Genomic DNA, 23,596 nt, shown 5'->3' on the forward strand with positions numbered 1-23,596 from the left:
CGTATCTCTAGCAGTAGAATTACTCAGTCAACGAACAATTGTAATGACATCAGAAGGTGTAGTATGTATCCAATTTATCATTTTATCGTTGTTACTTGTTATGTGACTAGTAGCATTATTTAAATTAGTGTGAGTTGCATTTTGTATTGATTTTACAGATGTTTCAAAAACTCACTAAAATCATCAGTGGTAAACGGATGATCTTCCACCGAACTTTTGTTATTGTTTAGAACTTCAGTTCTTAATATATTCCATGAAACCTTACATTTATTAGAGGATTCACTAATGTATCTACCATATGCAGCTTTTTTGTGTTCCTAATTTTAATTTTATATTTATTCCTTAATGACTTATTTTCCTGATAAACAGCAACATCACCCTTACACTTATAATTATTATACATATTGATTACACTATTTTTCATATTTGTCAATTCTTCATCAAACCAATTGACTCCAGACTTATCTTTCTTACTTGAATTCAACACACCTTTTACATCAATTTCTCTAATTGGAAAACAATGACTGAAAATATCCATAAATATTAACCAACAGCCCCTTTGTATCCAAACATCATAGGCCAAGCTACACATGACATTAAAGTTTTGAATTGCTGCATCTTATGACCTTCGTATTCAATAGGTCTAATAATTGAATTTGCCATTTTATATTTATTATTAGAATTTCTAATTGCAGTCTTGATTTCAATATCAAGAGCCATATGGTCAGCAATACCATTCTCACATACACTTATCTTATAACAATCAGGGTCCAGATCTGTTATACAGTTATCAATACAAGCGAACCCTCTTGTAGGTAAAGAATTAGCACACAGCAATGTCCTGAACCAGTGTGTGACAACCATCTGCACATCTCTGTTGATCCCACGATACGACAAATGTGTCGAATCTGGTGAGGAATATGTTGAAAAATAGCGCAAGAATTGTTGTATCTGTTCCAATAAATCTTTCCATGAAATTGTGTTTTCTTTCTGTAAACGGTCCAAAGGGAAATTACTTTCTGGACGCCTCGTAATTGCGGTCGAGTGGCCAGAATTTGTATAATCATTTGTTTTGGCATTATTAACATGGTGAAAGAAAAAAAAATCTTTATTTATTTGCCCCATGAGAATGTTTGCTTGTGAGTGCCCATCTTTGGTATATCAGAAGAGATGCTAAGTGAAAATTGAACAGTGGATGGCTGGTCATTGAATTTAAATATAAATAGAATGCTTCATTAGGTCTAAAATATCAAGTTAAAACGTAGATACATTTCTTAGCCTGAAATATAAGAAGCGTCTTCGTAAATAGTTCAGAAATTATATCCATGTTTGTCTGGCAATGCAGCAAAAAATGAAGTTACCAAAAACAACAATAAAAGGGGGCGTGTGATTAAAAAATCCATAGCGCAGGACGTTTGGGAAAGGACAGTATTTTTTTGGTGAAAAATGAGTAAAGTTAAAACAAAATTCTTTAAAATACTCTGTGATATGTGTGGAATACATTGCATAACATTTTGTGTATATTTGCGCCGTTATCGGATGTTGAGACGCGAAGGGCAATGTATGTATACCGATAATATCTTTTGAATAGTCGGTATTGACAGTTATCTTTCAGAGCAGCAGTACTTTTATCTATGTCTCAAAGAACAATATTCAGATAGCGAACCGGAAGATAAAATAACTATGTTTCAGAACTCCCCGACTCTTTTTTCTCTTCCTCTTTCCGCAATAGTCCAATGGTCCTAAGTTTAAACTTTAAATGACGTAACAGCTTTATTCACTTCACAGCTGACATTGCACGTTGTGTTGCTCTTTCTACTAGTGTTTAAAATCGTTTCATTTTTCGTAATCACAACCCATACACAATGCCTCTCACTTTCTCGTGGATCACAACTCCTTTCAGATCTATGGTTCTTTCACAGTACAATAATAATAATAATAATAATAATAATAATAATAATAATAATAATAATAATAATGATAATAATAATAATAAAACAATAATAATAATAATAATAATAATAATAATTCTTTATTGCTTACAGACTTGAATACAAGTACGTTATTAACCCTTTAGTAACCGCGCGAGGTATTGTGAACTCCCAATCATATATACAGAGCTGTTAACTACATATTGAGTAACCTCGTATATTTTGTGGAACAGTATTGAGAACCAAGATACAAGAAATCCCTCTATATCATTTAAAAATTTCCTTAAAATTCAGAGAAACCCCCTAGATTTTTATATTTTTAATTGAAAAACGCAAAATAAAAAAAAAAAGTTATCACTAGTCTGCGATGAAATTACTGCCTGCAAAGTTTGAATGTTTTTAGAGTATTTTTAGCATGCTGAAATCAATTTCAAAACCAGAAAGCTTCTATCACGTACCATTTTTTTATTATTTTAATTTTCTTATAATATATCACGACAATTTATAGCGTATTTTTTTAAACTGTAATACTTTAACATATGTAGTTTTAGTATGTTAGGATATGGAAACCACATGTATTCAACATTTTTAAGGTGTGTATATTGAAAACCAAGGACAACAAATATTTCTTAACAGATAGAGGGTGCAAGGATATAAGGAAGTTAGGGTGAAATGACGTGCAGCCTTGCCATTATCTTTATTTGTAGGAGATAGAAATATCACCCATTCCTTAGTGAGAGACTCAACTGAACTCGTCTTGTTCCTCTCACATTTCAATAGCCTGTGTTTCATCTGGAAACGAAACGAAATCAGTTTTTGGAGCTTTATTGTGGAGTAGAACGTTGAGAGTTTTTAGTTCAGTAACAAAGTATTTGCCATTTCGCATCGAGGATGTATAAATAATCCAGACCATTTTTGTTATATAACTTATGTAAGATGTACATATTGCCTACGCAGAGGCGTAATATTACAGATTTTGTGAAAAGGCATATCATGCCTATTTTGCAATAAAACTTGGAGACCAAAGTAAAGCTTGGGCACCACACAAAGTATGTAGAGTATGCATTGAAGAAATTTGCCATTTGATCAATTGGAGAAGATCGTTGTTATCTTTTGGAGTACCTATGATTTGGAGAGAGCAGTCGAACCATAGTAATGACTGCTACTTCTGTTCGTGTGATATGAAGGGGTACGATTCTGAAAATAAAAAGCAAATCGTGTATCCAGTTTTTCGGTCAGCCATTTTACCTGTGCCCCACGAGCCTGATGTACCAATCCCTGTGCGACCAGAAAATCTTAAACAGTTTTCATCCGAGTGTGATATAGAAATGAGGGAAATTGTGACGAGGACAGTGACTCTCTACCAGAATTGGGTGCTGCAGAACGTGGGTGTTTTAACCAGAGTGAATTAAATGACTTGGTGAGGGATCTTGCCCTCCCTAAAGAGTTAGCTGAGTTGTGAGATTCTAGACTCCAAGAAAAGTTTCTGCTGTGCCCAGAAACATCATTCTATTGGTACCGACAACGTGAAATAGGTTTTCAATCCTTTTTCTCCGAAGATGATCATCTTGTATATTGCAGTAATGTGAAAGAATTTATGCTAAATCTTGAACTTCCAAACTATGACCTAAGTGAATAGAGACTGTTCATTGATGCTTCCAAGCGAAGTTTAAAGGGTGTCATCCTTCATAACGGAAACATTTTTGGTTCAATGCCCGTTGCCTATTCAGTGATCCCCAAAGAATCATACACAAATTTGCAACTGTTGTTATTGCGACTGAACTACATTGAACACAACTGGCAAGTTTGTGATGATGTCAAAATTCTTACTATATTCCTGGGTCAACAATTTGGTTTTACCAAAATTCCATGCATTCTTTGTCTGTGGGATAGTCGGGCACAAGTTGATCACTGGACTATGAAAGACTGGCCACCTCGACAAAATCTGGAAGTCGGTTCTAAGAATGTTGTGCGCCAAAGCCTTCCGAGTCCTTATAAAATTGTGCTGCCACCTCTCCACATTAAGCTTAGCTTAAAGTTTGCATTGTAAAGGCTTCAAACAAGGAAGGAGACTGTTTCAAGTACATATGTGAGAAATTTCCACTACTATCTGAAGCAAATTAAAAGAATATATATTTAATGGTCCTGACATAAGAAAACAAATGTCTGATGCAGCAATTAAAAACACTATGGATTAAAAGGAGAAACCAGCATGGATATCTTTCTGTGAAATTGTCTTAAAATTTCTTGGTAACAACAAGGGTCCTAATTACCAAAACATTGCGGCTAACATGCTTGAAGCATACAAGGAACTTGGTTGTAACATGAGTATCAAAATTCATTTTCTGTTTTCTCATCTAGATTACTTCCCCGAAAATCTAGGATTTTTAGCGAAGAGCAAGGTGAACGATTTCACAAGGATCTGCAGGAGTTCGAAAGGAGATACTAAGGACGCTGAAGCATCAGTATGCTTGCTCATTATTGTTGGCTGTTAAAGCATGAAATACCTGAAGACAAAAATGAAAGAAAGAGGAGCAGGAGGGATTCCTCAACTAAGAAGCAAGTTGTGTAATTTTTTGTGTGATACATTGTGCTAATTTATACAGCCAATAGTGAAGTAAACAAGACAAAACAAAGCAAAAAACACTCTACAGGCATATATGAACAACCATACACATAACTGTAGCAAGTTGTCTTTTAAATATTGCTTTTGTATTTGAAATAGAAAAGTGAAATGGAAAAGTTTGTGATGAAATTCACGTATTTATACAATACATTTAAAGTGATTTAGCAAACAAACATGACGTGATAGATGTAAATGGATTGAAAATTCGGATTCAGCACATCGACATTATATAGAATCACATTATTTACTTTAGGCAACAAACACAAAGTTGAAATTCGCAGGCTGGTGTTATCTAATGTGATTATACATACACAAATCAATAGAAAAATATTCACACATCATGCACATTGACATGTAATAGAATAATATTATACTCACAGTACAATCCTAAATGTTCTTGCATTGGAAGACGACTTCTTGAGAATTTGATTTTTAAGTGTTTGCGTTTGCATTAGTTGTACACTGTGTTCAAATATAACATTCAATTTTTTTTTTTATTTTAGTTGGTTATTTAACGACGCTGTATCAACTACTAGGTTATTTAGCGTCGATGAGATTGGTGATAGCGAGATGATATTTGGCGAAATGAGGCCGAGGATTCGCCTCAGATTACCTTGCATTCACATTACGGCTGGGGAAAACCTCGGAAAAAACCCAACCAGGTAATCAGCCCAAGCGGGGATCGAACTCGCGCCCGAACGCAACTTCAGACCGGTAGGCAAGCGCCTTAACTGACTGAGCCACGCCGGTGGCTTATAACATTCAAGGAAACAAGGCAGATAATATGTTCAAAAATATTCAAAGTTCTGGGAGACAAATCCATTGTTGAAATATAAGTTAACATTTTGTATGGACTTATGTTACAGAGTTGATATTAATACGTTTTAGTATATAAATAATTAATTTCTTACGTGCAAGGATTTTCAATTACTAATATCAGATATTTATTCCAAAGGTACATATTCTTGAAATTTCTTTATAAATAAATTGATAGGCTTAAAATAGTAATATAAAAACATAGATTATTTTAAATTAATGATTTAATTTCTTTGGACTTTTCGTAATTTGTCCTCGCGTTACGAACTGGTTGGTTCCTTTTCCATCGGGACAACAATGTGTTGCATTTTGCAAGTATTGCCACAGTACACTGAGAGTCCATAACACTTTCACTTTGCTTTTACTCGGGAAAGCAGACAATTTTAATTTCAAACTAAAAATGTTATTTATAGCTCACGTCACTGGCAATTGTTGCGTATAATATTATTTTAATATAAAATGAAATGTTTTGTATCAGTTTTATCGAAAGAATAAATTTATATTGGGGAATTGTTTGACTGCATTTTATTGCAGACACTATTGTTGTCTAAAGGCCACGAGTTAGGCAAGACGAGGAGAACACGTGTGCAACGCGACAACGGGCGAGAGAGAGCATCATAATATAATACGAGTAATAAAGAGAGCAAGTGAGAAAACATGCTTGCAAGATGCCATACTCGCCGAAGAGAGAATTCATGATCATGATATTCATTGTTCAATTACACAACACAGTAGTTCCACTATAATTAATTTTAAAAATAAATCTTAATGACGTAGTTTAGAAAAATACCAGGAAAGTCCCTCTAAATTTATCTTTCACCTGAAATTCCCTAACATTTTTATTCCACCCAAAACCTCCCCTTAAAAAGTGTTTCCCAAGTTGGCAACACTGTTGTGAAACTTTCACTACCTTTCTTAGAATTGGTAAGGCAACAATAACTGTAAACATGTTTGAAATCGGAATTCGCATACTCGAGATAATAATGGTTTAAGTAATGTGGGGTGACGAAGTGTTACAACAATGCTCCTATTGTAAATAGGACAGTGACTAAACTGACCATATTAGTGTAACAAATAATAACAATTGATGTTAAGAAGTGACTGTGTGCACAGAAAAATCAAGAAAATGGTCTGAAAAGGAAGATAAAAATAAATTATGGTTAGAAGTGAATAGACGTTCGAATATTACATGTGAACCAATACTGAAATATTACCATTACTGTAAATAATTTTGGACGGGGTTACACAATAAGAGACCAACCTCAAAAACCTGTTTTCGATATACTGACCATTGAAATAAATCTTGTTTTTATTAAATACTTTATGCAAGAAGTATTGTAAAATTCATACTATTGCAAAAAATAGCACAAATAATACTAAAAAGGCTAACCGATTTTTAATAACAGAGCAACAGTTGACTTATTGTGTTACGTACAGCTCACAGCAGTACAATGTTTGGAAATATTCAACATTTTTTTCTCCTCTATTACTGTATCTTGTACAACAATGGAAATTGGTATGTGTAAAACACAGTTCTTCTGCTTTATAAAAAAATATTTTTACGATTAAAAAAAATTATTTATATATTATTTAAAATTCAAAATGGTAGCAGTTCACTGTGCAGTGATGAAGTTCTACCCTCATAACTCATAAACTTGTCAACTTTCTCATGTCCTCTCTCTTTTATTTTATTGGTGAAACTCAAATTTACAATATAATGCTCCTTCAACTACATTCATTATTAAATTACGTTCTTGTTTATTTTGTGTTAGAAAAAAATACTGATATTTGACCGCTTTTTAAAATGAATTTATTTTTTATCTGACAATGTATCAAAGGTAGAGAAGTCATTTTGTATCATATTGTACGTGGCCAATGAGAAAGACAGGCTACGGCGTGACGTCACATTCTTAGTCATAACATGGCCAATATTGAACTATATATAAATGCACGTTTAACGTGAGTTTAATATAGCAATTCCTTTGTTTTTTTTAGAACTTCGGAGATATATTTATATTAGGCGATTGCCAATATGGTCATGACTAGACCATGATAATCACGTGACTCCAATTCGTGCCGAAGCCTGTCTTTCTCGTTAGCCACGATATTGTAGATATGACATGCATAAATTTCATCACAGAATGTTGGATAGTTTTTAATTTTGAGGGGAACGCTTCATCACTGCACAGTGAACTGCCACCATTTTGAATTATGAAAAATATATCATTTTTTTAAATTGTAAAAGTATATTATTTTCCATATAGCAGAAGGACAGTGTTTTACACATACCACTTTTCATTACTGTACAAGATACAGTAATGGAGGAAAAAAATGTTAATTATTTCCAAAATTTTACTGCTGTAAGCTGTACCTAACTCCTATAATATTGCAAGAAAACAAAGAAATGAATTTTATGCAACAAACGAATTTTGCTTATAAATAACAGCAAAATGCAGATATCTCATTCTTGATTTTTTTCCGAGTTAAATAATCCAGCCAACAACAGATATGTGCAAATATCTTCTTCTTCTTCTTCTTCTTTTTTTTTTTTCAAATTGTCGGTTGGTCTATTGTTGCGTAACTCCGTCCAACTGTAACATTGTGATACGTATTAAAGTATTTCATATACTTTCACAAATAAAAAGAGCACGATATTTTAATTGTTCACTAAAAGAATAGCCCATTCGAATCCATTATATTTTGGGTGTCAGCAACACCCTTTGCGAGAATTTTAAATGTTACAAAGTCAGGCGCGAATGCTTAAGAGTTAAAAACTTGTCAAAATGAAGACTAATATCAAAATATGATAAAATTAAGTAATAAAAAAGAAACATAAACATGAATACAATATAACTAAATACAATTCTTAATTATGCTTATAATTTGACAGAATAATATTGATATATTTATATAAATATACAGTAAATACAACGACAGTATAATTAATGCAATATAAGAAATATGCAGGGTAAAGTTGCCTAATGTCGTGATACTCCTAATTCCGTGATACGTTTTTTTCACTGAATATCACGGGATTGGTATCTTGCTTCGAAGTTCACCGATGTCTCAAAAGTAGCTGAAAGATGCACTCTTTCGAGAAAGATGTCTGGCACTATGGTCGAACGGCAAAGCTTTGACTGACTTCAGTTTTAAAAATGTATCACGGGATTAGGGGTATCACGGAAATAGGCAACTTTACCCTACTCAATGAAATAGCTCTCCTAATCTGAATGGCATTTTTCTATCAAGTATTTTTCTTAGTTTCAGGTTAAAGTTATTATCCTGTACAGTTTTTATATGTTTGGGTAATGTGTTATATACGATTATTTCTAAGCTATATGGGTTTTTTCTGTTTCCGCTTTGTTTATGCTCTTTCTATGATAGTTTTTGTCCTCTTGTATTATATGAATATAGTTCCTTATTTACTGGTTATAACTGTTTTTAATTAGTGTTATTAATTTAAAAACATAAATACTTACTATTGTCGGTATACTGTATTTTTTTAAACTGGTTTACAGGATTCATCTAAAGTTACCTTGTCGCAATTTAAACAAGTGATAATATAACATATAGAAGCATACAGACTTAGTTGCTGCTATCTCCGCAATATATCCGCGTACTCTCCAGTGTGTATCGCATAATAAAGTCACATTTTGTAATAACTCAATTAGGAAACTGTATTACGTTCCACAATTTTAATTTTTAAGTTATAATTTCTCAGTTTTTCATTGTAAAAAACGAATCACGTATTATGATACTGCAAAAGCAAATATTGAGAAAGTCGTGAAACCTTTAAAATTTTAGAAATACAGGCATGACACTAAGTTCTTGGTGATTAATTGAAGCGTCGGCTGGAACAACGTTGTAAGTTACAAAATTTCATTCGGCGTATTTCCGTGTAATAATGTTGTATGTCATGTTACTTTGCTATACTCCTTGGCTTGCAACTGTCCATCAATGCAGTACGTGAAATTTGTCCACTCCAAAAGTTTGCTACTCTCACAAGAACAACGTTGTACGCCTACACATTTTTGCAGCTCCTGTAAATTTTACCAAATGTAACTTATAACGTTGTTCCAGCCGACGCTTCAATTAATGTAACTAGTAGGTGAAAAGATTACAGGATAAAATGAAGTTCTATAGTTAACCCATCTCATGACGTGTTAGTTAATAAAAGAGCATATTGAATATAGACCTATAGATATGAAAATTCGATCTCTGAGGTTATAATTAAAATTTGTTTGTACAAGAGAATAGCTAACTTTAAAAATATTTTCTAAAAGAGCATTTCACAAAAATGATGTCTCTGTATTACAGATAATTTTAAAGAAACCTTCTGCTGCATTTGATGATGGAGCCTACAACACTGCTTCTCGCTGTTGCTGTGTGCTTGGTAGTCTTGATTCTATTTCGACGAGACCCAGAAAAGATGCGCTTAAAAGAAATGATGGATAAACTACCTGGTCCACCAAGTTACCCTATCCTAGGAACTATTCTACCATATATATTTATGCCACCAGAAGGTGCGTGTGTGTAACTATTAATAAATAATTATTATTGTAGTGATGATAGCAACACTGACAATAATAGTAACTTGTAATGACACCAACGGAAACATTAACAGTACCAGGTGTATCCAGGGTTGCCAGATTGAGCGATATTTCGCCGTTTGGACTATATAAATAGAGGTTTTGCGATCTATTTTTAAAGAATTGCAACTATCGCCATTTGGGTGAATTTTTCCTAGAATTTTTCGAAATTTGGGCGACATGGAAAAACTATTTTATTTTACTTTACTTCCTAGTTTTAAAAACACACTCTGTACAATTCAAATGATTATTGTTGTTATTAGTAATATTACTATTTTATTTATGTTTATTTTTCTCGTTTTATTTTTCTCATAAATTTTAAATGCTGCTGTATTTAAAATAATTTTATTCTTCTCAGATTGTCAGCCAGGTCAGTTGGATAGTCGCAGTATCATCACAGTCTAGTATATACAGTCCCGAAGCTTAATACTTAGGGAATATGCATCCCTAGATAGTTGCAAAGACTCAATACGGCGACTTGACCTAACAACAATCTGGCAACCCTGGGCGTAACACTATTAGTGACGTTAGTAATACCACAATCTAGCATATACAGTCACGAAGGTTGAGGTGATGAGAGTACTAGGAGACTGTGCAGGTACTATTTCTCATTGTCTGTGACGAGGCGATAGTAGCGATCTTAGTGGTTAGAAAATATCTATGGATGCATATTCCCTACGTACTGAGCTTCGTGAATGTATATACTAGAACTAGACTGTGGTAATACTACAACAATAATAACAAAAGCACACATGTTTGTATTAGTCAGACGTAGTGGAACCAATAAATTGAATGGTCCTGATTTTTGGTAACATTGAACAGGCAATAAAATCTGCAAGCAATTCAGGAATAAGGCCTATTTAAGATATTTTTATGAATTCAATATCTAATAACAAAGTTTGTTTTACCAGATCATATCTTTGGAATACACACAGGAACAAATAAAATTCCGTGTTATATCACACACTACTCATATGAAAAAAATTGTGTGCAGTAATTAATGTAATACCTTTTTTTATTGCTGGGATAGACTAACATAAATTATACAAAGGTAAAGAATACATTTCATTCATAAAGTGGTAGGCGACATTATTGTTCTTACGCTACATAAGTACATTTTCGGCAAAATATAAAATAACTCGCATTTAAAATGATTTAATTGGTGTAACGCATTAAACGAATAAATGTAACAAGACTCACTAAAAATTCATTCCACACATCAGAAGTGAAGAGAAAATGATATCATAATAAAATTATTTTAGGAAGAAATATTTAATACTGACATAGGCCTACATTAATTTATTTGAATATCAGAAAAGTCTTGAGAAATACGAATTACACTAAGTCTTTGGGTTTTGGCCACACGTTATTGACCACAGTAACTTAATTTTTAAAATTACAGAACACACCCATAACATCATTTACTTGAGTTAAGAATATGAGAAGATTTAAATATTATATATATATATATATATAATTAATCTGAAGTTCCTTTCCAGGGAGATGGGATTTGTGTTTTAACTTATCGATGAAATACAAGCCTTTCTTGAAGTGGTGGATGGGTCCATTCCCGGGATTCTCTACAAGTCATCCCGATTATGTAGAGGTATGTATTTAGTACAGACTGGGGAAATGATTTGAATCTTAACAAAGACCACATTTTTTGCATTTTACTTGTATAAATTGTGTAATATTATTTTCATCAGTGTTTCCCTGAAGCAGACGACAGACAGGGAAAAATTTCTAGTCCTTTGTTTAAAGGCGGTGTATCAACTACTAGGTTATTTAGCGTCGATTGGATAGGTAATATCGAGATAGTATTTTCCGAGATGAGGCCGAGAATTCGTCTTAGATTACCTGGAATTCGCTTTATAGGTGGGGAAAACCTGAGAAAAAACCTAACCAGGTAACCAGCCCAAGCGAAAATGGAACACACTCCCGAGCGCAGCTACGGATCTGTAGGCAAATACGCTGCCTATTGAGCTATGACGGTGACTGGCATATCTCTCTCATGCTTAGGTTATGTTAGGTCAGGTAACGGTGGCTAGAGGCGGGTTAGGGACAACCCTTTGAACGTCTGCCATACTCAGGCATATTTTGCACCCCGAATTTATGCATGAATGAGGATGAGGTGTACGAGCCCACTGGCTGCATGAGACCCCTCATCCGCTCAGAGCCCCAACCTCCCCGCCCTAAGTTCATACCGCGAAGGTGACAAAGCAGTACAGGATCTATTCCAAGGGCCCTTCGAAAGAGTTGTGCCTTTGGAGGTGTTCTTAAGGAATGAGTCCTGGCAGAGATATTGCGGAAGGCTTGGAATCCAGGGACGGTTGCGGAGAGGATGGCTCCCTCCCCCCGTAAGCGGATGAAGACATGCGTCTTGACCTGAATATGTCTATGGAATGAGATGAAGTAGATGAATGATATGAAATCTAAATTCTTTTTCTACACGGGAAGGGAAGGGAAATGGACTGTAGGAATTAAAATTCCAATCCGGCATTTGTCTAAGGAATTGTGGAAAACCACGGACAAACCACAGTCAGGTTGGCCGGTCCGGGAATCAAATCGTGGACCTGCCGAATTCGGTGTTGCTCATTGCTCATGCTTAAGTTCGGTGTCTTCTTCATTACTGTGAAACTGTGAGAACCCTTCATTGAAATCCGAGGCTCGAAGCAAGTAGTTCACTGTATGAGTTTCTTATTTATCTCTCTTTTCTTCTTCGGCTTTTTCCCATATATATATATATATATATATATATATATATATATATCGTTCCAATCTCCTTCTTCCAAATTCCTGTCGTCCATTATTGCTCTGACATGGGTTTTCCATTTCAATTTTGGTCTACCACGTTTATTTTTTCCTGGGGGTGACCATTGATATATATTTTTGGGGTCATCTTTCGTTGCCCATTCTTTGTACATGTCCATACCATTTCAGAGTTTGATTTTCTATTCTCTTAACAACAGATGTGGTGACGTTAATTTCTTTCCAAAGGAGTTCATTTCTAATTTTATCCTGTCTTCTTTTTTGAAGACTTCTCCTAAGATAGTCGAATTCAACTGTTCTAATTTTGTTTTTGTGTAGTTCTGTCATGGACCAAGTTTCACTTCCATATGACAAAATATTCTGTATTATAATCTTGTTTCTTATTTATAAGAAAGAAATTTTCTATCTGTGGTAGGCCTACTTTGGTAAAGTATATCACGTGGAAAACCACACAAAGAAAATTCATAAGTAAACATTCAATATCAGAGTTACAACTATTCACACGATTTGATGGACTAAAAATGAGGTCAGTACTATACGATTCATTTGGTTGATCTACACCTAACGAAGTATAATTAGTGCGAAGAATGTTTGGGCTATGAATAACGGAGAATAACAACTTTTAAATTTTTTATAAGAGGTTAATACATATTTAAAAATGTAGACCTATATCAAACAAGAGTGACATACAGTTGAAAAAGAAATAACTTTTCAACATCTTATGCAATTTTGTGTCTTGGTATCTATAATCCAAGCGATGAATTTCATCGTTTTTTTTTATTTTAATAGGTTATTTTACAAAGCTTTATCAACAGAATAGGTTATTTAGCGCCTGAATGAGATGAAGATGATAATGCCGGTGAAATGAGTCCGGGGTCCAACACCGAAAGTTACTCAGCAGAATTTCATGTTTCTGGCATGTATTTCTTGTATCTTATGTTATCTTAATTAATTCCTTCTATAATATATGTTATGCCATCCTAGCATAATAAACAGGTTGTTACTACATTCAATATCGTGTGTAATCGTTTTATTATGGCACGCATGTCAATAATAGAAATGACGTATTCGCTAATACGTCTACGCACCATGTATCAAGAAATGAAATGCAGGACAGAAGGTAACGTATCATTCATTTCTAATCTTTAACAATTTTGTATCACTCTTGCAATCTCACATAAAACAGTTCTGTGGCTCAGAGAAACTCTGTTAACAAAATAAAGGAACTTTTGTAACATAACATTTGATACATAACTAGAGTTTGTAATACTTGCAACGTCATCCATTTCTCTTTATTCAAAGCCAATGTCAGGCGCAACTAATCTATGCGAACGTACGAAACGAACATATCAACGCTTATATCAACTATAGATGCCGAATTATTTCATAATTTATTTTCTACAATTTATAATGCTGAGATGCCACAAAGTACTGTATCCAACTTCTGGATAATCTTATTATGACATTCATGAAAATTGTCACTAATGCCATAATCATTAAGTTTATCCACTTGTTGCATAACTAATTATTGTCAGTCATATTATATTATTATATTATTATTATTATTATTATTATTATATTCAGTTATATTCTTATTAATTGAATTAATTTTTATATGGCTGTCTACTTTTAATTCCTAACATTTGGACTGCGATGTGAACATGGACTTACTTTATTATTAACTGACTATCACAGAACTGGAATGATCTCTCCCTTGTAGGTTTTATAGGTGTTGTGGGATCTGTTTATATCATATCGAGTGATTGTGATTGAGTAACAAAAGGGATCAGGATGAAAAGTGACACCATATATTTTGACTTGAATTACAGTTGACACATAGAATCTCTCTCTCTTTAAGTAATTCATGCTAATTTTCTATTTTAGTTCTTTTAGTTATTATTATTATTATTATTATTATTATTATTATTATTATTATTATTATTATTTCCCTGCTCATAATTCTATTTGGAATTAGGCACATAATGCTTGTTCCGATTTCAAAAAAAAAAAAAAAAAAATCCAACCATCTGATCCTCGGTTGTCCAAAGCTCCTTTCTCCTGGTGGTTTATATTGGCAAGTGTCGGGCAGTCGTTTCAATAATGGTGATGCAGCTGAAATCTGTCATGTGTGTGATGCTCTGCCCAGTTATACTTCCTCACAAACCACTCATCATCCTGCCCATCCTGAATTTCAAAAGCAGTGGAACGTTATTTTTTCTAAAAAAATTTTAGATAGGGTAAATTAGGGTCTGTTGGACAGTCGGGCATGTTGGACACTTTGTACTTTAACGTGTTACCTCGCTACTTGTGGGCACCACATTCTGCTAGAGGTCAATGACAGAAGTAGCCCCACTCGTGGCTACTTCCGTCATTGACTTCCAGCAGAATGTGGTGCACACAAGTGGCGAGGTAACACGTTAAAGTACAAAGTGTCCAACATGCCCGACTGTCCAACAGACCCGAATTTACCCTAAACTCCTTTCTTCTTTAAATCCGAACGTCTACTAGCTCTTCAAGAGAGTGAGTCTGAAACTTGGTTACACGCATTACCTTCTCCTCACATCGGCACTCAAATAGATAGTACATCCTTTAAAATCGTAATGGCTTTACGCCTTGTTGTAAACTCTGCCAGCCACACCAATGTATTCGCGGAGGAATTGCTGATACTTACGGCCATCATGCACTCAGCTGTGCGAGGAGCAAGGGTCGCATTCCCGGCATACATCACTCAATGATGTCATTGAAAGATCTCTGACTTCTTGTGGCATCCCGTCTCTTTTGGAACCACCAGGTATCAGTCGCGCGGATGGTAAACGGCCCGATGGTCTAGAGGAAAATCTTTACTTTGGGACTCCACTTGCGTTGATACTCTAGCTCCATTTTGCCGAATACCTCCAGACGCGCAGCATTTGCTGCTGAATTAGCCGTGAAGAAAAAAGTCAATAAGTATGCTCATTTTTTAGAAAATTATATCTTTATCCCCTTTGCTGTGGAGACCTTCGGTCCTTGGAGTCATGACGCTAAAGTTTTGGTACCTCAATTCGGCCAAATTTTGATCTCCATTACTGGTGATCGCCGTTGCACTACTTATTTGCGTCAACGCTCAAGTATTGTTATTAAACGCGGAAATGCAATGGGCATTTTAGGTACTATTCCCGAATCCAGCCCTTTGGACGAACTCTTTCTTCTGTAAAATTTATTAAGCATTTTGTGTGTAAATATTTGTCTTTATTATTATGAATTTAATATTAGCACATCTTGTAACATTGTATTAAATCAATCTATTTCGTAAGATAGAATTTACTATTTGTAAAATCGGTTAGCCTTTTCTTTTAGTATTATTTGTGGTATTTTTTGTAATAGTATTAATGTTACAATACTTCTTGTATAAAATGTTTTATTCTATATTTATCAATTTGATTATAATCAGCTCTTTCCTTATATCTTAACTTTTATTTTTATTTACTAACTTGTAGCCGGCCACTGCTCGAAGAAATTTTATTTCTACGACCTAAATGTGTTTGTAATCTTTCTTAAAGTCCATGTTTCGCATCCGTACAACAAAATAGATATTGCTATCAATTTATAAAATTTAATTTGGGTATCCCTTCTTGTTTTGTTTTCAAGAGTTCTTAGCATCGCATCACATATGCTTTGAAATGTGAATATTTTTTTTCTCTAAATCGTAATTTTAACACTTACTTATGCTGAATTCCAGGTAGTTAAAATATTTATCCGTTCAATTGCTTTATTATATAATATTGTTTTCCTCCTTATTGAATTTTTCTCGCAGAAAGCAATTCTTTTTTCTTGAGATATATTTAATTTATAGTGTACGGCTATTTTGTCAAAATTGTAAAATGCTTTTGTAAAACGTCTTTCAATCCTGATATCGGAATCTGGTCGTCCGCATGTATAATTTTAAATTTCAAAACCAACATTTTTATTTGCTTTTCAAATTCTAATTGCGTCATTTAAATAACGTACAATTAAAAATACAAGATAAATGATATCTGCTCTTGTGATTTCTGAACAAACTAAGAAACCAGCAAAGCAAAGAAGTAGGCAAAGAAACAACAACTTTCAATCAAGCACTAACTAAAACAATCACTCTAGCTTTTTAAAATTAACACTTTGTTAAATGTTTAATCTAAGTACGACTTCTTGGCAATAATGACATTGTTACACAAATTTCAACAGGTGCACTAGCAAACCTAGGTAGATCTATTTCTCTTTCTAGTGTACATTTCCAATATTAACCATTTATTTTGTTCGTATATTAAGCTAAATACGGTTTATACCTCCAAAATAAACTTGGCCTTCTTCCCTTGTTACTTCCATACACAAAAGCCCTGAAGTTAGTGCTTTGCAATTAAGTTAATCAATTATGTGAAAAACGAACTTTCTCATGTTTATTTCTTCAATTCAGGCACTGCTCAATAACACAAAGATGATAGATAAGGCTATACCCTACAAGTTTCTGCACCCTTGGCTGGGAACTGGTCTACTCACTTCCACAGGTATGGAACGCGTCTGTGCAGACATTATTTTGCAGCTTGGCTCCTTCATCTTACATTTCAAAATTTCTCAAATAAAATTCTGAAATGATATTAATTCTGAAATGAAACTAACAAAGAATAATGGTATTGACTCTGACTGCAACTAAAAAAATAATAAAAAATTATAGTGACTATGACACTTTTACTACGTCTTATTCTTTTGACAAATAAAATGATACAGAACGATGTGTTTGAACCAATCATGACTGCTTATCCTACAATTTTATCACTTCCCTACCATTTGTTCGTTTTATTACTTTATTAGCATTTGTTTCTTTGTTTGCCAACATTGTACTTTCAATAATTGAACTTTTTAAATTGATTCACATTTATTCAATCATCTTTAATTAAAACGTTTTCATCATTTATTTTCTTTATATTATTTAGGTTATGTTATAGCTTCTGCTGTATGTGATTATGGATAGTCACGTATAAGAGTTTGTTTAATATACCTATATTGATAAATGAAGTGGAATGCAACTGTTTTAATGAAAATGAGACTAAATCAACAAAAACTTCTTGACTAGTAATCGTCCATAGGGGTCTATAAAGATTGCATAGTTGGCACAACTATTAACAAGAGAACAGCTGATCATAACACACTACTGGCATGCATCTAGCGGAATATTTCTAATGATTAGATGATACAATAATATTTTGAAGACAGTTTAGTGTTTTAGTAAAACGATTAATATTTTATTGTATTAGAATATATACTTTATTTCTTATAATATTTATAGAATTTCTTCTAATCGTATAATAGTCAATTAAATCCCACTTGAGTTTTGATTTTCTCTAGAAAAATCAAAAACCTCTAGTGAGATTACTGTTGACAAAATCTTTATAACTAGTGAGATTTTCACATAATTTCTTATTTACCGTATAGGGTAAATTGTTCTATTGTGAGCACCCCTCCAGTAGTTGCCATCCCTAATTAAAATTTGGTATTAAGGAATTGTAATAATTGGCACAACTGTTTCTTACGAATTTCGTTAGCCAGTTACTCGTTATTCTGTAATTTAATTTTAAAATATCTTGCTCGTTATTTTGCGGATATATCTTGCAGATGGAAGTGTTGTGAAATTATTTCTTCTATTCTGGTGATATCATAGAGGTAAGTTAAGAGCAGAGAATTTTTTGTACCTAGATAACTATTACTGTAATCGTTTTTAAATTTGTCCGGATAGGTGCAAAACTTAAGCTTGGCCTCCAAAGAAATATGATACATTGTAGATTGAGTAACTTGGATTTTTACGTGCGGCAATGTGGTTCCAATAAATGGTGTGTCAAAACTCGCAGTTTCCAGTTGTTGGCGTGTAGTGCCAACAAAGAGGTTTATGAGTGAAATCGTTTTTTTTTTAGATAAAATATTCTCAAATTAGTCCTCCTTTACTTATGGGTGCTAATAATATTTCTATTTTTAAAACGTAACATCTCTATCTAATACAGTAATTGGCACTGGTGCCAATAATTTGAGAACTTTGTGCCAACAACTGGTGTTAGGCCTATGTTTGCCTATATTTTTCCTATCACAGATTGAGTAGTAGGCCTACTGCTAGTTTCTAACCTGAAAATAAAAGCTCACAGTGGACAACATGGCACCACATAAAAAGACATAGGTACAGTGAGGAAACTTTAAAAGAAGCACTGCGAGCTATAAAGCATGGAATGTCATTTAAAGCTGCAGCCAAAATATTTGATGTACCTAGAGCTGCTTTGCAATTTCGATGTAACAAAAAGTTTACGAAAACATCTCGTGTTCCAGCTCCTATTCTTAACAGTGAAGAGGACAGCTCTCTCGGAAGGTGATTTATCAATGCAATTGGGCATACATAAATTTAAACATCAAGGTGTTTAATGTTGTAGATCAGTGAAAATTTTTAATTAAAGCATTCGAATTTAGTTTCTGATCATTATTTTCTTTTTTAGAATTTTAAACAAAAAATTTTTGAAAAATGTATTTCTATGTCATTAATATTTTTCTGGATGGATCTTCGAAAGCACCTGTAAGGGATTTTCAAGGTGTAAAGATCTTCAAACCAGTGTGAAGGAATTTCTTGAAGAAAACAATCGCCCAAATCCTTTTAAGGACAATAATTGTGGTGACAAATGGTACAAGTCCTTAAAGAGGCACCCTGAAATTTCCACCAGAACTCCTGAGGATACAGATACATGCGTGAGTCAAGAATTAGGCTAAAACTATAACACAAAGGCTTCTTTATATCAACTAGTAATTAAAAGGTAGAGTAAGTAACCGGGAGTAAAATTTGTCAAGGGGTAAAGGTCCTATTCTAAATATTTTGGTTCCTTGAATCCGCAGGCGGCTGCATTGTTGCGGCAAAGTCTGCCAACTTAGAAACTTTGTTTATACCAAATTTTGGCATTTTTCCGTATAATGTAATGCTCTTTCCTGTCTCAAAGCGTGACTGTAGACGCCATTTTGGAGATGGTATTGGTCTTTCTTTCTAACTAATATGTTTCAATCGTTTTCGCGAGGTTCATGCTGCACATGCGCAATAAATAATAAAAATACTGTTATTGTGTACGTAGCATTCACTGCAAGAGAGGCAAGGACAACTCTATGTTAGAAAAAGGTAGCAATATGCTCAGGCTCTCAGCATTCGCGTCACGCTTTCAAAGCATTGAGTTGTGCCTCCAGTTTAGTATAGAGCTCACTGCAGCGGAGCCCACTCCCCTCCCGACAGGAGGGGACTTACACCTCAGACCGTTGAGGAGACGGGAGAGGGGACTTACAGCGCAGACCGTTTGAGGGGGAATGTGGGAGGGGGTGCTGTTTGCGTGGAATGGTACACGGATTTGGAAGGATGACGGGACTAGTCGTCAGGGTGATAGCGGTTAGGTCGGTTCGGTGTAGGCGGGGTCGGTGTGCTTGCAACTCATCCCGGGGGCGCAAAATAGACTTCAGATTGCGGTGCATAAGGATGTTTCTCTTCCAGCCTCATAGAGAGAGAGAAAAAAATAAGTGCCAAATTATGCTTTTCTCTCAAACAGGAGTGTCGTGGTAAAGTGCGGTATCCTAATTACTTGTTAACAATAAAATTAAACTGTGCCCCACTAAGTAAATTGACGGCCATCCACCAAGAGTAACAACAGTTCTTTTTGCAAGGCTCTTGTTACTTGGAGGAGAGAGGCGTGTGTACCATTCCCTTACATTTCGAGGGAATTATGTTCCAAGCCCTTGGAAAGATATTACAAGAAAATAAATTTTAAGGCTATAGATCTGTGAAATTTCTACCTTCTACATTTTTACGCCAATTGATCTTAAATTTTACCACATATTTCTCTTAGAATGTGGATATGCAGTATACAACAGTTTTACTTTTATATTCCAAAAAGTTTACTTACAATTATTTTAATGCTGAATTATAATTATCCCAATTTTCAAAGTATACATAATTTTTCTTTAAATTTATATTTAATTTATTCCTGATAGACGTATGTAAAATATGACACATGTTTTGACATCTTTTCCAAGTATTTTTAAGAAAAAAAAATTACTATTTTAGATGTTAATTTTTCAATTCTTTTTAATTCATCTCACACTCAACACATGGTGATTAGAATACTTTCAATAGCAGAAGAAAACACATGTGTCCGTTTTCTTCAAATGCATTTGTGTATTTCTGAGCAAAATTTCACGGAGACTGGAGAAAAGGTGCATTCATTAGATCATTTTAATGTCACAAAATGTTGAAAATTGGAAAATCAAGAAAACGAGTATCAAAGTACAGCATGCACATGATATATTATGTCGATATGCTTTCTTCCTATATAGGTCTACCACACACATTTTTCTCCTACATAACAGAGCGAAATAGCGTAAAAACTTAAGGAAACATAAAATTAGTTAGAATGAAGAACAAAGTCTGTCAAATTGACAGCTGAGTGTCAGGTTAAAGAGCTGCAGCCCCACGCATGCGCTGGTCCCTTTAAATTGGTCTTGAGACGCTTTAAATTATCATAGTGTCAAAATTAGGACAGATTTAGGAAAATGAAACATTATTTTATATTTTAGAGTTAAAAACGAATTTCTATTTTTAATGTTTTTTTTCGTCATTTTTACCCTTCCATAGCCTTAATATTATAGCAGCTTGTAAACTTGTCAGTAAAGAAATTATCATAATTTATTATAATTTATATTACTATACGTTTCACTTGCAAACATCACTTGTTTGTGAAGAATATGATCCCCACTGCATTAATAACAAATTTGCATTGTGACATTCGCAGGGACAAAATGGCACTCACACAGAAAGTTAATCACATCCTCTTTCCACTTCAAGATACTGGAAAACTTTGTCCCAATATTCGCAGAAAACTGTGATATTCTAGTAAATAAATTAAAGAAAGAAATTGGAGGAGAGGTATTTGACATCTACCCCTACATCTCTGCCTGTACACTGGACATAATCTGCGGTAAGTATAACGACCTAAGAATAATAATTGAATAAAGCAAATGCAATGTTATTAACGTACAATGCGGTTGAGGGAGTTGTGGGTCCTATTCGGTTCTTGTTAAAGATCCGAGGTTCACGTCTCAAATCCGGCTGAAGACGATGAAATTTTTAAGAGGCAGCTTGCAGATATTCCTAATCAGCTATACAGAATTAAGATGAATCCATTACTCATTAGTAGACATCGAATTTATACGCAAATGCGTATTTAGTTTGCTTTCATTTGTGATATGTAATTAACTTTTGCTGTATTATGTTTCATGTTCTTCCGTTTTGTATGTGAAGTTTTACTGTATAGTGCATATTGTTGCATATTTCCGATATTGCTGCATATTTCGCTATTTTTCATGAATTGAGCATTTAATACATGTATTTTTTAATTTTCAATTTAAAAATTAATACTTAAACACATTAGTGACAAGATAATAAAGTCCTTACTATGGAGACACCTGTAAGGAGCCTGTCCCCGTGCTACTGACAAAACCACGTGATGTTACTAGGGATGTTACCTATTTACAGTTGAAAGCAGGAATGTTTGCGAATCCCATTCAGACTTAATGCTTACAAATAAAAATATACAGACCTCCCTTTACTCCCAGAGCCAATACTTACCAGGTGGGGTACGTAGATTGAAGCTGCTCTCGCTATTCAAATAATTTCAATGCAGTTACAGAATTCGTTCGTGCGCTAAATGCAACTGAAGGTTTTGTCAATTCAACTGTCACAGAATAATTGAATCGGTTATTGTTGAAAGGAACTAAGTCCACTTTTTAAAGTTTTGAGATAATCGAAAAGAACTGTTTTGTGGATAATCTATTGAAGATTAAACAACATATATTGTACACATAAAAAATATGTGTACAATATATGTTGGTATAATCTTCGATATATTATCCACAAAACAGTTTTTTTTCGATTATCTCAAAACTTTAAAAAGTGGACTTAGTTCCTTTCAACAATAACCGATTCAATTGGTTAGTGAATATTTAGAAAGGGACTTGGCTGTAATCAAGGGACATTTCAAAGTTATATCTGAAGCCACAAAAATAGAAAAATTTGTTTTGTCTTTACATGAATTTTTAACAATCCTGAATGAGGTTTAGAGTAAACTTCAGAGTGCTCATTTAAGGTATGTATTAACGTTTTGGAGGAAAATCTACATTTTTAACCAACCTTTTTAAGATATTTATCAGACAACATATGAAAGTAGACTAACATAACCATATATCAGAAACTTCAATTTCACTTTTTTATTCCTTAAAAAAATAATTAATTAAAAATTATTCTATTTCTTCAAAATGCCATATGTTTTCTAAAAATTACTCAATTTTGAAATTTCTTTCACTGAGTTATTGCTGTTTATGCGTACAATGCTCTGTACTAGGATTTTGCAGCTAACATCACAAAGAAAATTTTAGTCATAAAAACGCCATTTCAAACGTTAATACATACCTTAAAGTATGCAGAAAAATTAAGTGGTAAATTGTGGGCTGTTTTAGGGAGAACTCCTGACATTAAAGTTGTGTGTTAGTGAATAAATACCGGTATCTTCAAGGCGAAAACATTGTGCTTCCAGAAGAAATTTCTCCAGAGTTAGTAAGTGCTTTCAAATTTTGCTCAATTACATCTGTAGACGTGGAAAGATCCTTGTCTGCATATAAACTTGTGTTAAATAATAAACGTCATAAACTTACCCCTGGGTATTTGGAGAAAATAATCGTTGTGTACTGAAAATCAATTACAACGATTAGAATGATGTATAAAGAAGAATGTACATTGTAATTACCAAAAGGCATAAGCCTAAAATCAAAATTGTTAGTGCATGTTTAGT

The 23,596-nt window shown here is 33.8% G+C and overlaps 1 protein-coding gene across 1 annotated transcript in view; it reads left to right on the forward strand.

Moving 5' to 3' along the window:
- LOC138698957 (cytochrome P450 4C1-like) overlaps positions 1-23,596 on the forward strand; it is a 51,635-nt gene that overhangs the window by 12,499 nt on the left and 15,540 nt on the right. The window contains exons 2-5 of the mRNA XM_069825151.1: positions 9,691-9,896; positions 11,462-11,568; positions 17,161-17,251; positions 21,542-21,727. Of these exons, the coding sequence (XP_069681252.1) occupies positions 9,722-9,896; positions 11,462-11,568; positions 17,161-17,251; positions 21,542-21,727 (559 nt within the window). The 5' untranslated portion in view covers positions 9,691-9,721. The remainder of the gene's footprint in view (positions 1-9,690; positions 9,897-11,461; positions 11,569-17,160; positions 17,252-21,541; positions 21,728-23,596) is intronic.

Source organism: Periplaneta americana, chromosome 4, assembly GCF_040183065.1.
Source record: "Periplaneta americana isolate PAMFEO1 chromosome 4, P.americana_PAMFEO1_priV1, whole genome shotgun sequence".
Lineage (NCBI taxonomy): Eukaryota > Metazoa > Arthropoda > Insecta > Blattodea > Blattidae > Periplaneta > Periplaneta americana.